The following is a 14,677-nucleotide window of genomic DNA, read 5'->3' as shown; positions in this document are numbered from 1 at the left end:
GCCACACAGCCCTGCCCTCTGCAATTGTGCTCATCGAGTCAACCGTAAGGTCTCATGTTCTGTCCTTACAACTTTAAATACAAATGTAAAAAAAAAAATAAGAGACTTCAGTTTCCTGCCTTAAAAGGATGCATACGTCTATGGCAGCATGTCATTTGCACATGAACTGATGAAGAATTGTATTGATTAAGATTCACTTTCTGCTCCCTTCTACAGACCTGCGGGCCCTACACCTGGCACTAAAGAAGGCACCCCAAGGTGCTAGGAAGACAGCACTATGGCAGGGGCCTCTGTGAAGGTGGCGGTGCGTGTCCGCCCCTTCAACTCAAGGGAGATCGGAAAAGATAGCAAATGCATCATTCAGATGTCTGGAAACACCACCAGTAAGTACTTTAATTTAATTCACCTACAGTATATGTTTTATGTGAACTTGTTTTTATTGTCTTAAGTTTATATATTAAATAGAGATTGCATGGAATATTGCTTTACCCAGTGTAGTTGGCACAAATCATCCAGCTAGATTTAAGCTTTGAGCTGGAGAATACTTTTTTAATCAGAAGGCACAGGTTCAGGCTTTTCTGAGCTTTTGCTGACCTTGACCTCTGACCCCCCCTGCGCGAGGGGTTAACTGAAAAGATGCATTCCCTATTGCATAGTCCCAGGAAGGACTGTACAAATCGCCTGTGAACAAGCAGGCCTGTTCCAAGACATGTGATATGAGCAGGAAATTTATTTAGAATCAGCTTCAATTTCATAAGAAGAATATTTAAGACATCAACTCATTTTATCCATCTATGGAGAAAAATGTCCCATTGTTCAGCTGGCCGCAATATTGTCTCATTAAGGGTCAAATCTTTTCAGTTACTAAATTGAGCGAGCAGTAGAGCAGTTATCTAAATGTAATCACCGCGTCAGAAAGTCTATTGAGCATCATGCTCGAGGTGACATAATCTCCTGCATATCCGACCTGATCTTTATTTAGGGCAAGGCCTGTTATGTGTTTATATGGCCGGATTAAGCCACATTTAAAAATGGCTCCTCGTTTAACATTTTCAACATTAATGTTTCCATTCAAATTTGCCTCTTATGCAAATATTTAATACGCATTTTATCAGATACGTTTTTGAAGAAACCGAGTGATTTTGTCAACATTAAATACTTGTACCTGCCTCTAACTACAGTAAGGTGTCCTGCGAAACCCGCCTCGCTGTGTATTTGTTTTTGTGGACATTTGTTGTATTTTTAGTAGTTCAGTAGCAACCCACATTCCTTGGGTTATCCAGTGCAGAGTGAGGAGACTGGAAAGATACTCGATATGTAGTCTGCTTAGGAAGGTAAAGCCATTGGTCAATAATGGATGAGGCTTCTTGAAATATTTACCGTTTGGCCTAATTTAGCAATCTCCCCCCCCCTCCCTCCCCATGTCATGGGTGACTAGACAACAAGCTGGGTGGCTTTTTTGGGCCAACTTATTTTATCTGTGCGATTTGTTGCAATTTTTGATGTAGTTCCCTGTTAGACTAAACACATACAATCTTAAAAAAAACCCTCTAAAATATTGATTTATATAAAGTCCCTAAGGAATTTTGCGGTGTGAGGGTGACTACATTTCGTTGCCTTGGCACGGAGCTCCTTCTTCTGTCTCCACAGAAGTGGACGATGAGTATTTTGCTGTTAGCAGTGTCATCCATAGCAGTGTAAATTTAGATAAATTTGCAGCGTGGATACCACTTAAATGTCCTTGGCGGCGTCCTGTCTGACTTCATCTGTGAATTATAATTTTGTTGTTGTTTTTAATTAAGCATGTTACTGTGATAATCGGTATTTTGTTCGCTCGTTCTTCACTTAATTCTAATTTGGTCGGTTCCTGCTTATTCATTGCAATATTTGTTTGGAGCCTGCTGAGAGAACCTAACATTGTAGCTTTGCAGTACAAACTCTGTGTAGCTCATTCAACAGTACACAGCAGGCATTGTTAAACATGTAGCATAGATTACTCTACTATAAAAAGATGGGAAATATTGGGCTTCTGGCAGTTTTTTTATTATGTATTAGTTACAGTTAAATCAGAAATAGTTATATCATATATAAGTACCACAAGAATGTGCAAAAGATTTCCTTAGACCTGCCTCCAATATTCAGTGAGCTTGTGGGCTCCATTCCCCACAATATATAGAACTTCTCCAAGCTAGTAAATTGCAGTAGACATTTTGACACAGCACCCCACACTGATCACTTTAAAGACATTAAGTAGGTCTGTATTCAGATTTTTAGAGAGGCCAATCCACCTTAAAAACCAGAAAATTAATTTAGTTTATTAATAATGTCAACAGGTCTAGAAAACATCTTGCTGGTCAGACCAACACACAACACAAAGTGGCTCAGATTGAGACTGCATGTCTTTCAGCAGAGCAGACTGTTCTCTTCCAAGCAGAGTCAATGGCTCTGGATGTGGACTGGAGCATGTGAGCAGGCTGATGTCATGAAAAAGCCCATTGGATGCAGTGTCTGGAGGGGGTACAGAGGCAGGGTATAAATGCCCCCTTGTCTTTTTTGTAGTCTGGGCCCAAGGAAAGGAAGAAGAAGAAGGAGTGGGTTTCTTTTTTGTGTGTGCGCCTCTCTGCTTTGTGCTCTCTGACACTCATGAGTGGGTCAATACCCCGGTTCCCACAAAGCAGGAGAATGGCAGTAATCTTGTTGTTTGAGAGATCTTTCCCTCCCACGCTGGCCTTAATTAAGATGCAGGGGACAGACCTGAAGGAAAAATAGGCCTCTCTTTAAAGGACTGTTGGGTGCATATACTTGGCGGATAGATTTACGTCTTTGTTGCAGCAAAAAACATATAAACTTGGAAGAAATTTCACTAATAGTTGACGCAGAATATCTGTGTGTATACCTACCCATTAAAAACTCTTGCAAACGTATGTTGTTGTAGTATATACTACATGTTTGAATGTAGAAACACAGATTTAATTTATTTTAGGGTAACCGTGTGGATTCATGTTGCTTTTTTGAATTTTGAGTATCTCATTAGCATAAAGTTCACATATTTTATAATTGAGGTGAATTAAGCTAATTTGCCTCATTCGCTCTGCCGGTGTGATATTGCATCTACTCACGTCCATTCGTGCCCATTCGTGTCTTTGCATTGACTTCGTATTTAATCTTGTCACCCAAAAATTTGCTTCGTGTTTGGTGTAAACACTGCATTAGGCTTTATAAACTTGGACAGAAGTCCAACATAAAGCAGCAGACAACATACCACAAACAGCCCGTGTTGCTGCTGCAGCTGATGATGAATATAATAGCATCTACGTGGCTCTCCTCCAGCCCCTGTCAGTGAGTTCACATTCCCTCTGCCGGACCTGCTGACGCAGCCACATTTCCTCTCCTATTGACTGGGGCAGGTCACCCGTGACGGTCTGACCAGAATCACTCAGTCACAATTATGAAGATAAACATGGAACGGGCCATAATAGGATGCTGAAACTATGCTGTACAACAACTTAAATGAAAGCGGAGCAGACATGTGGGCATCATTGACAGTGAAAAAGAGGAGCAGTGGTGTAGTCGACAAAATACTGCTAGTATATACACAATACTTACTGTTTTACAATCTGTTTACATCTCTGTTTATATATTTATTGTGTCTCATTGCATTCAATGATAAGTTAAAAATCACATTTACTACACTCATGTTCAATCAAAGCAATTACTGTACACCTGTCTACCACAAATTTATTTTATTTTATATTTAATTCGTTTATCCCTATATTTTTAGGTTTGCACTATTTTAAGTCTTAGACCAAATTGTCTTTCTTTTTTTATACATATTTAATGGCCATTTGTTGGATGGAGCCTTCTTAAGATTTTCATGCAAGAGATTACTTCTCTGTAATTGTTGTGCATAGACCGTAAACTACTTGAACTAACTAATATATATACTAGTGTACTAAACATCTCACCCGGTGTAAAAAATGTGCACACTCTTTTTAATTAGGGATACATCAAAGTATAAAATATATATTTTCAAATTCCAAAACACTTTTGGGGAATTAAAATCACAGATGTGATGTCAGAACAAATCCTACAGTATCTTCAAAGAAACATATAGATCTTGAAAATAGTTTAAGTCTCAAAAAAGGGAACAGTTTGAAAAAAGTTGCAATATAGTTTCATTGTCACATAGAAAACAATTTTGATCATTAAATAATTTGGGATAATTTTGAAGCAAAAAAATCAGGTTCCAGATTTGAAGATGTTTAATCTTCTATTATATTAGAATTGATAGTTTGGGGTTTTGGATGACTGGTCGGGCAAAACGAGTTTCAACATGGGTTGTGGAACATTGTAATTGGGTCATTTTACAAACTAAACGAATGAACAGTCAAATAAATAATTGGCAGATTATTTGACTAATGAATAAAAATGTATTTTAGTTGCAGCCATGCAAGGAGCCCTACCATGATTGAACAAAATATCTTCTAATAAATGGACAGCTAACAATCATTGACAGAACAGCTCAGAATCAAGGACTGTATAATATATGTTAAGTCACTTTAGAACAGTCTGCAAGATACTTGTTTACAGAGCAGTTTCAAATAACAGAGCATGTTTCCAATTGTTTAAAATGGTCGAATGGTGGATGCATTTTTTTGGATGAATCATATTTTTGGCATTCAAATCTGATTTTGGGAAGTTGTCTCTTCAAGTAGAAATGTATTATTACATATAGATTTTCTCTCTTTCAAAGATGTGATAGGAGTTGGAAAAGCAGTAGTGTACACCTAAACCCACAAGTATAAGTCAGAATGATGCTGATAAAAGTGAACACACTGAGGATACGTGCATATGTGACTCCTGACCTCCTCCTGTCTGTGAGCACACCGCCGGAAGAGAAATGAATTGCTGTTGTATCACGTCTAATTACGTTTTCCCCCCATGTCATGACTTCCAGACCTGGCGTCTCAACACCTCATGATTAAAAAGCATTTCCATCATAAAAACAGAAGAGGGGTAGTAAAGGGGAGCATGATGAAGATAGGAGACGTGCTCTGCATGCTATAAAGTGCTGCTAAAACTGGCCTCAGGTGGAGATCACTCTGACACGCAAGCTGTGACCGCTGAGAACGTCACCAAAGCTACTGGAGGCATTAAAATAGAAAAGCCCTACCCCATGTCTCACTGTAACACTCATATATTCTGCCAATCACTGCCGCTCTAAAGTAATTACCTTATCTGAGGGGGGGGGGGGCAGTCGTCTTGTATGAGTCATACCACAATCAGAGATAAGTAAACAAAGAAAGGATGTTCAACTGCAGAGGCTCTGCTTCTGGGTTAAATTAGATCTTGATATATTATTTTACTTTAGAGGTTTGGTAAAATAAACCATGGGTCTTTTTAAATCGGGTTTAATGGATGGCTTTCTTCTGCTATAGAATCCACGTGTCGAAACAATGTTAGCATTATTAACCAGGAAAACCAATCTGTTTTTTTCCTGTTTTCACCACGTGGCAGCTTGAGATCTTTTGGGACCTTCATTCATCGTCAGGCTGTAGGCTGCATTAGATATAACAAAATATATAAGAGGCTTTTCACAGTCTTTAAACTCGATTTTCATCAATGATGGAAGGTTAATGTGTGATCAAGTTGCATATCAAAATGCTGTATAAAACCAAAAGTAGAAGGTTGTTGCTTTTTATGTGCCTGCAACAGCAGTGGCTGTAGGCGTTATGTTTGTGGGTTGTACGTCCGTCCGGTCTATTCTCGTCATCACAATATCCCAGGAACACCTTGTAGGAATTTCTTAAGATTTTCAGAAATGTCCACTTGGACTCGGTGATAAACTAATAAGAATGTGGTGGTCACAAAACACTTATTTGGCCATAACTCAAGGATACATATGCTATATGAGTAAGTCAAACAAATGTCTAATAGGATATAACCATGAAGTGATGTAATTTTGGTCAGACATGGAAGTAAACTGCTACACGCCTGGTTGCTAATTCGAGATACAAGATATCGACAGCGAGGTGCAGTGACACACTGAGGCTATTTTTTCAGTGTTTCACCTGCATCACTACTGCACAGAATCTGCTTGTTCTAAGGTATTTGGTCAGTTAGAACAGGTGCAGAGCCTCTACTAAGTACTGCTTTATTTCAGTAGACTATTGTAAGATTTAAACAACGGCACGGCCACAGCTTGCTTACAGAATACATGAGCAGTCTGGCTTTACTGGAACAGGTAATAAGGGTGAACTCAGACCATCACTAAAACACAATTATAATGAGTGGGGGGATTGATCGCCATTGCTTGATTAATGTTAGCTGTCCGTCCAGTTGTAAGTAGATATTTCGATCTAACTGGAATATCTGGTGATGTCATGATGTCTCTGATGTCGTAATTGTAGAGGACCATTTGTGGCAGGGAACAGTGCACAGTAGAGGAAATGAGCAGAATGGAAAACATTCTTGCTAATTAATATAATGGATTCCGTGGCTACAGACAGCGGCAAACCTTATTGATTTCATGACAATTTTAAGCGCAGAATTCAGATTAATATGAAAGAGGACACTATGCATCAACTGTAGTAAATCTAAGGTCCTATATGGCCACCTTCCAGGAACATGGTTTACGTCACGCCCGGTAAACCAGGCCTCATCTTTTTGTCACGGGCCTGAAACCGGAAACCCACGTCAGCCACACTGGCCCATATATCATGGCTGGAAAGACAGTAGCAGCGTAGAAGGAAATAAACGTCTGTACACTTACTTGAGAGTGGACTGAGCCCGGGGGCCGTTTCCTCTATTATCGACCACATGCATTAGCAGAGAAAATGGTGTCTGGAGCTCTGGGAGCAGGGAGGAAGCATTATCATAGCTGGCATCCCCAGACCACACCAGAGATATTGTTCTTGTAAGGGGAACGATACCATGTGCTGTAGTATTGACTACAATATTTGATTTCAATACTACAATTTTCACCTTTTAAGAACAATGTGAACTGTAATTTTAAAATGTCTCTCTTAATCATGAAAATGAACACACAGTAGGCCGTTGCATCCCATCACACAGTCTTTATTTGTTTCTGAAAGCATTTTTATGCACAACTCTCAGTGCTGGATGTCGTTTGAGAGTAACATTATTTTATATGGCTCTGTTGTCAGAACAAATGCATTATTCCATAAGTTGAACATCTGTCTAACCTTTCCAGACACAGTCAACTGTACATAACATCTTTATAGTCGCAAACAAGCCCCGTCAGCTACACTCCGCTAATGAACCTAAGAATTCCAGAATATAATGAGATAGCATAACTAACAAATGAAGTGAACCAGAAAAAGATGTGTGTCATCATCATAGAGTGAATGAGTGCCTACATTTTGTTGGTGAACGGTCACAGAGCAGACATATCTAATATCAAGTATCAGATACTGTATCAGTAGGAAGTTATCAGATCAGAGACATCATGGTATGGCCCGGGATGTAATTCTACCTGAGCAGAATATGATTTCAAACAAAGCACTCCCCATAAATCAATAAGAATACTAATTATAAAAAAATAATAATTGAAAGTAATTGATGTATAATTAGAAAAAGGTATTTTTCTGTTTGAGTAGAAAAGTTGAAAGTTTTATTTCGACTTATTTGTGCTTAACAGAAACCTGTGACTTACAGTACAAAGACCTCAAATGATATCATCTGACAGTCTGGTTTAATAATACATTATGAGATTCACTGTGGCAGAATTTGTCGCTCAGGGTTGACGGTTGTTTCACACTGAGGCTGTTGAAAGACGAGTCTGAGCTGTCCTAAAATGGCCACTGCTAGGTGACAACATGGCCTTTTAATCCGGCACCGCCATCAGGCCAGACTGTACATTTAAAAAGGAGCAAGTAAACATAAAGTTCAATACTTTATTGCCCATGTCAACACAGTTGATGGGAATTTGCCTCAGTGCAGCCCTTGAAAAACATTTTGCTGTTTCTTCTCTACTTTTAAGTGCTTGATCTACTTTTTTAGATTCCTGTGAGTGTTACAACTCTCAAACCACAGGGAAAAAAGCTTGACACAATTGCACAACCAGGACACAGGATAAGGTGCAGATAAAACTGTATTTACTTATCAGTGGAGGTTTTGGTATACTGGTAGGCAGCTGGATCAGGAAAACAAATCAGGTAGGGAGCAAAAACGTGATCGAGGAAAAACAAGCAGCGATGACTAACAGGAACATGAAGACTGGGAAATGAGTGGACCTTATGGGACAGAGACAGGGGAACACAGGGTTTAAATACACATTGGTGAGGTGTAGATGATTAGACACAGGTGGGATCAATCAGGGACGGGGCAGACGATCACAGTGGAGGGAAAACACACTACTGAAGATTTATCACGGACCTGGCTTTATTCAATGTTCAGATTTCTGCTCTGGAAATGTATGCATATTGGCAAATAATCAACTTGGGAAGTTTCTTTGTGATATCTATTAGCTTAAATGTTTACCCCATTCACCTCTGTTGTCTCTTTTTAATGTGAGCAAAGAGACTGTGATTAAGTTCAAACGTCATTTTGCAATAACACAATGTGTTTGTGTAACATTTATTGTCAGCATTCAGTGTTCATCTTCCAAGACAGCTTCTTGTCCCCGTACGTCTAATGCTTTGCTGTAGTGCAGAAGCCCAAACGCTACACATGACTGTTGATTCAGAAAGAGGAGGCGACTCGGGCCTTCCGGGTTCTATTAGCGCAACACGACACAGCGCAGATACGGTTTCACGTGGCCGGCTCTCGCCCTCCCTCTGACTCGTGTTCCTTGTCCTGTCTTTCAGCCATCACCAACCCCAAGCAGGCCAAAGACAACAAGAGCTTCAACTTTGATTACTCCTACTGGTCCCACACCTCGGTAACTCTCTCTGCACCCCCACAGTGTGAATGTTGTACTTACACCCCAACAAAGACACACATGTGCATCACTGTGGATCACTTTATGTAGGGCTGGCCACAATGTAAAATATTTCATAACTGGATTACTATATATATATATATATATATATATATATATATATATGTATATGTTTATGTATATAGATATATGTATAACCACATGGTAAAGCCTTGTATATGCCTGAGAATTAAATGCTTGACAAATGCAAAGTAATAAGTATTTCATCATGTAATTAAGAACTTCTTTGCATACTGAACACAACATTCAGTGAAATTATATATAGGAAGAAATATTTCATCTACTGTTAACATGAATACAAACAAATACAGTTTGATCAGATTACACATTTGACATTTTAATTAGTATATGCTTGTTATTAAAGGTTTACACAACGTACTTAATGTATGATTTCAACACGATACGATGATAAATTATCATATTGAATTATCACCCATCACTAGCTTTACTGTTTGTCAGGTTTATGAGAAAGTTTAGGATTTAAGTGGCTGATTATTGATCTCTGTCCGCAGCCAGAGGACATCAATTATGCCTCTCAGGTGCAAGTATACAAAGACATCGGAGAGGAAATGTTGCTGCACGCTTTCGAGGGATACAACGTCTGCATCTTTGCTTACGGCCAGACGGGGTCTGGCAAGTCCTACACCATGATGGGGAAGCAGGATGTCAAGGATCAACAAGGGATCATCCCTCTGGTACAGACTTACTGTTATTACTGGACTAGTGCTGATGATAAATCAAAGGAGAGATGAGTTTGAATGTCTCAGATGTGACAATTGCTGAAGTCATGTTCTTTTTTTTCTCCTTCCAGCTGTGTGAAGATCTTTTCACTAAGTTTAATGACAATGCAGACAACAGCATGTCTTATTCTGTGGAGGTAAGCATTACATTCCCTCTGTCATAAGCTCCTACTCTTAAATTTATTCGATTTATTTGTCAGGGGTTCATCATGTTCATCATTAATCTCACACAAGCAGAATAGATTTATTGAACAAGGTTGTTTTCATCTGTAGTCATTGGGCATGTACACACAAACACTACGGATGCAGTTAATACAGATAGATGTATGCTGTATGTGCTGAGCTAATGTAATGATTCTGAACAGGTAAGCTACATGGAAATCTACTGTGAACGGGTGCGGGATTTACTGAACCCCAAGAACAAAGGGAACCTGCGCGTTCGAGAGCATCCTCTGATGGGACCTTATGTGGAGGACCTGTCCAAGCTGGCTGTTACCTCCTACAACGACATCCAGGACCTGATGGACTCCGGCAACAAGGCCAGGTGATGGAGCTGTTTATTAATTCAGGCCCTTCACTGTTGTTGTAGATAATAGGGTTATATATATATATACCGCAAAATTAAAAATACATATAGTTTCATTATATTGGAGCGATGGCAGACATCTCTATGGCCGATATTTCCAGTAATCTGCAACTCACACCAAAGCAATCCAGTTAGATAAAAGTACAACTGTCCCTTTTAGGGTATGAATCAAAAATACATTTAAGACATATCTGATGAAGTAGAGGAGATGAAAGATATAGCAGTGCTGACTAGTGAAAAAATAAATATATTTTTAATGTATATTAAGATTGATCATTCATATTCTACATCTTTGCACTCTCAGTTCTGTTTATTCTGTTTGTTGGACCTATAGTAGAAAAAACAGGGCTAGTAATTTGCTCATTCTCCATGTTGGACAAACATAAAGCAAACCAGCAGCTGATGAAAGTGTCTTCATTGTGTCCACAGGACTGTGGCCGCCACGAACATGAACGAGACAAGCAGTCGCTCTCATGCCGTCTTCAACATCATATTCACTCAGAAACGCCAAGATGCAGACACCGATAACACCTCTGAGAAGGTCGAGTTTTAACCCATCCTGACTGCATTTATTTAACATCGAACTGCTGCCACTGCTTATCTATGAGCTGATTGATGACACTGACTTAATTCTGGTCGTAAATTGGAAATCAATGATCGCTTGAAGGTCGTACTGTAATTATAAGGTTACGTTGCGCAGATGTTTTTTTTAATGAGACCTGTCTATGGAATAATGATGAATAGCTTAAGGGGTTGTTTTTGATGGGGCTAATGTGTTGTAGTTAATGTAACGGAGCCCATTTATTGGATGTTCTGTTGCAGGGCAGCAAGATAAGTTTGGTGGATTTGGCTGGCAGTGAGAGGGCAGACTCTACTGGAGCCAAAGGGACCAGACTTAAGGTAAAAATGTTTCCCTCAAATGCATTTTGGATATTCAAACACAGATATGAAAACACATTTCCTTTCTGAATATGTGTAAATGGGTTATCATCACTCTAACTATCCACTATTAAAACACTAAATCACTGTGTTTATATATCGTTGTCTGCTTCTTGCTTAATCACAGGAAGGAGCAAATATCAACAAATCTCTAACTACACTGGGGAAAGTCATCTCTGCTTTGGCAGAAGTGGTATGTATTATATCTACACGCTGTTTACTGTGAGATAAAGCAGATGATATGAAGGATACACATGTACATTTTACTGTCTACTTTATTTCAGGACTCTGGGTCAAATAAGGTAATTTCTTTAACTTTTAAAAATTGTTATTCATTTATTTATTGTTTTAATTAACCCAAATGCCAATAAATACATTTATTTTAATGTGGTGATTTAATTTCATACACAGAATAAAAAGAAGAAGAAGGTGGAAAACCACATCCCCTACAGGGACTCGGTTTTGACCTGGTTACTGAGAGAAAATCTGGGTATGAGCACAATATTTCTTTGCTCCGAGTGATCCATTAATCCTTGACAAACTAAAACTAAAGTGTATGTCTTCATTCTGTCAGGGGGGAACTCTCGTACGGCGATGGTAGCTGCCCTGAGTCCAGCTGACATCAACTATGACGAGACCCTCAGCACACTCAGGTAGAGAACACATATTCTGCTGCGACTCTTTTTTCCTCCCACACAGCTGCTCAGCTTTGAGGGACACAGATGTCAGTGAGACCAAAGCGTTGCGTAATACACATTTTCCCTCAGTGGCTTCACTTTCACACTTCACCTTTCATGAGTTGCAGCTGCAGAGCCAGGCTGCAGAATCCTAGCGAAAGTGCTTTTTTTGTCTCCTTCCTCCCCTGTGTGTCACATGCTCAATGATCCCTCCCTCATGTTCGCAGGTATGCAGACCGCGCTAAACAGATCCGCTGCAACGCGGTGATCAATGAGGATCCCAACAACCGATTGGTGCGGGAGCTGAAAGAGGAGGTGTCCCGTCTGAAAGACCTCCTCTACGCCCAGGGCCTGGGTGACATCATTGACAGTAAGGGATCATTTGTTTGGTTTATGTGAGCATTAGTGTCACCTCTAGATTTTAATTTTTAAACATTTCTTAATGGATTTACATCCTTTTGTTAGCGTGCACACTGGTCTCAATGATACACTGTCAGTCTCACCTCAGCCCACACAGCTAACTTCACAAGCATTGCCTTTTTACACAACACTTCCATTGTGTGTGCTGATAGAACACAAAATAAATTAAGAGCAAGTGCAGAATAATCAATGGGAAGACAGCGTGAAAGGAGATGAACAGCTACTGACTCTCTTTAGACTGCAGTTGGAGTTGCAGTGCAGTTTACTCTCATGATGTGGCAGAAAACATTAGCATGTAATAGTAATGAACGTCTGTAACAAACTGGAGGTGAGGAGTTTAACCTGGCACCGAGGGTTTGATTATGAAAAGATACTATTTTGCAGTTGCATTACTGAAAAGGGATCTAGCTATTTTGTTTAAATATCACAGGTTTCAACAAGAAGTGAATGTGACTTGTCAGCTTCTTCATTGTCTGAAAGGGGTGTATATTCTTGTATATGCATCTTTACAGAAGCCCTGAGAAGCAAATTGAGAAAATCAATGTGTTTATGACTTAAGAACAGATGGAAAACAACGATAATCTAAGTTCCTTAATTTTTTCATCTGTGAAACAGGTGAATTTAAATATTTTTATTTATATATAAATATATATATATATATATATATATATATATATATATATATATAACTTGCTGACACATAAACTATGTACCTTGTGTTTAGGGTGCATGGTGAAATTGAAACTCACCTGCTTTTAGTCCTATTTAGAACACGTGGTAGTGGTGCACTTCAGCTTCCTGTGGCCAAAATAAGTATTACAACAACAAAACCCAGAAAATTATCCTGACAAATAAAATAAATTCACCTGTTCATAAGCGATCAGCAAAGACGCAGACGATAATATAGATTATCATAATTTTTTTCCCCCACTTGCCTCTCAGGGCTTTGTTCATCACCAACTTTGTCACAAAAAATATGTTTTTCCCAGCAAAAAAAAAGAAAATGTTACAGTCCATGAACATTTCTATCTAACGGTATTACGCTGTCTCTTTCTCTCTCTTTCTATCTCTCTCTCTGTCATTCTTTCTCTTCTCTTCTACCAGCATATCGAGCGTCTGGTGCTGACATAGAGGGTTTGAAATGTGTGTTTTCTCGCTATTGCTTTTGCTCTTGTGGCAGCTCAGCATCATCGGCGCTTAATGTGTCAGTAAATAGTAGCTTACATTTCTGTGTTCTCTGCAGCACCAACATATCATAAAGAATTGATCTGAAAGTTTTAGGCGAGTTGCACTTAAATACAAATGCCAACACAATATAAGCAGCGTGCAGTCCAGCTCTGAGGGTGATTATCAAGCTTCGTCATTTTGTCTCTAATCTTTAGTTCCTAATGGGCCGAATGTGCCATGTCATGGTGCTGTGGAGATCTGTGTATGGCTTCGTAGCTGTGCCGTTGGTTGGACATGGCCTAATTGTTCATGCAGCAACAAAGCAAAGCAACACAATATGGATGATAATGGACCATAATGAGATATGTTTCATACCTATCTATGATTTCCCTCATGTAGAAACTGTAGTTTCCCATTCCCCTGGCAGGGTCGGTCTGACTATATCGCCCCCTGTTGGCAGCCATATGTGATGACGCAGCCTTCAGTCACAGAGAGTATAACCACTTCCATAATATTGCATCTTTGAGGAAGTCATCTCATTTATGAATTTTGACTTCACATGACTTCATTAACTGCACTACGAAGGCAATATTATGCAATCCATCTTGGCGGGCGACAGCCTGTCCAGATGGATGGGTGTGATACCCTTTCCCAATTTATTTCTCTGCGGTTGCCATAGCAGCACCTGCAGGGTTGATATTCTTTTTTTTCCATAGGCCTTGACAACGCCAGGATACAATACTGAGACGAAAACTTGTTGGGAGACTTTTTCGATAAATATAAAAATTGATTACAAAATAAATACCCAGTGAGGACTGAGGTTTCAAGGCCATCCAAACAAAAGTATGCAATGTGTCAGATTCTCTGCCAGAAATATGGATTTCTTCTTTCAGTAATTTGTTTGACATTTCTAATTTTAGAGAAGCACACTGAGCATCAGATGCATCTCGCTGCTTTTAGGTAAAAATCTTAATTAAGAGTTCAGGCTTTGCTATTTTCTCTGCAGTAAACATGCCCCTATTAAAAATGAGTCATTGTGCTTCCGCACAAAGGAGCTTAAAATATATTTTATTTTCCATACATGATGACTCATTTAGTTTTTGTTGATTGGGAGTGAGCAATAGAATCCTTTTCTCTTACTATGTTTTATTTCTAAAATGGCAGACTAACAAAATAAATATATGGC

The 14,677-nt window shown here is 39.2% G+C and overlaps 1 protein-coding gene across 1 annotated transcript in view; it reads left to right on the top strand.

Moving 5' to 3' along the window:
- The first annotated feature begins 277 nt into the window (after positions 1–277).
- Positions 278–14,677, top strand: part of kif1aa (kinesin family member 1Aa) — a 35,158-nt gene continuing 20,758 nt past the window's right edge. The window contains 12 exon segments of the mRNA XM_054602575.1: positions 278–383; positions 8,829–8,902; positions 9,475–9,657; positions 9,774–9,839; positions 10,068–10,246; positions 10,718–10,834; positions 11,116–11,188; positions 11,355–11,420; positions 11,512–11,529; positions 11,639–11,717; positions 11,802–11,880; positions 12,132–12,274. Coding sequence (XP_054458550.1) covers positions 278–383; positions 8,829–8,902; positions 9,475–9,657; positions 9,774–9,839; positions 10,068–10,246; positions 10,718–10,834; positions 11,116–11,188; positions 11,355–11,420; positions 11,512–11,529; positions 11,639–11,717; positions 11,802–11,880; positions 12,132–12,274 — 1,183 coding nt within the window.

This window comes from Anoplopoma fimbria, chromosome 8 (genome assembly GCF_027596085.1).
Source record: "Anoplopoma fimbria isolate UVic2021 breed Golden Eagle Sablefish chromosome 8, Afim_UVic_2022, whole genome shotgun sequence".
In the NCBI taxonomy this organism is placed as follows: domain Eukaryota; kingdom Metazoa; phylum Chordata; class Actinopteri; order Perciformes; family Anoplopomatidae; genus Anoplopoma; species Anoplopoma fimbria.
This window is presented reverse-complemented; position numbering and strand designations above follow the sequence as displayed.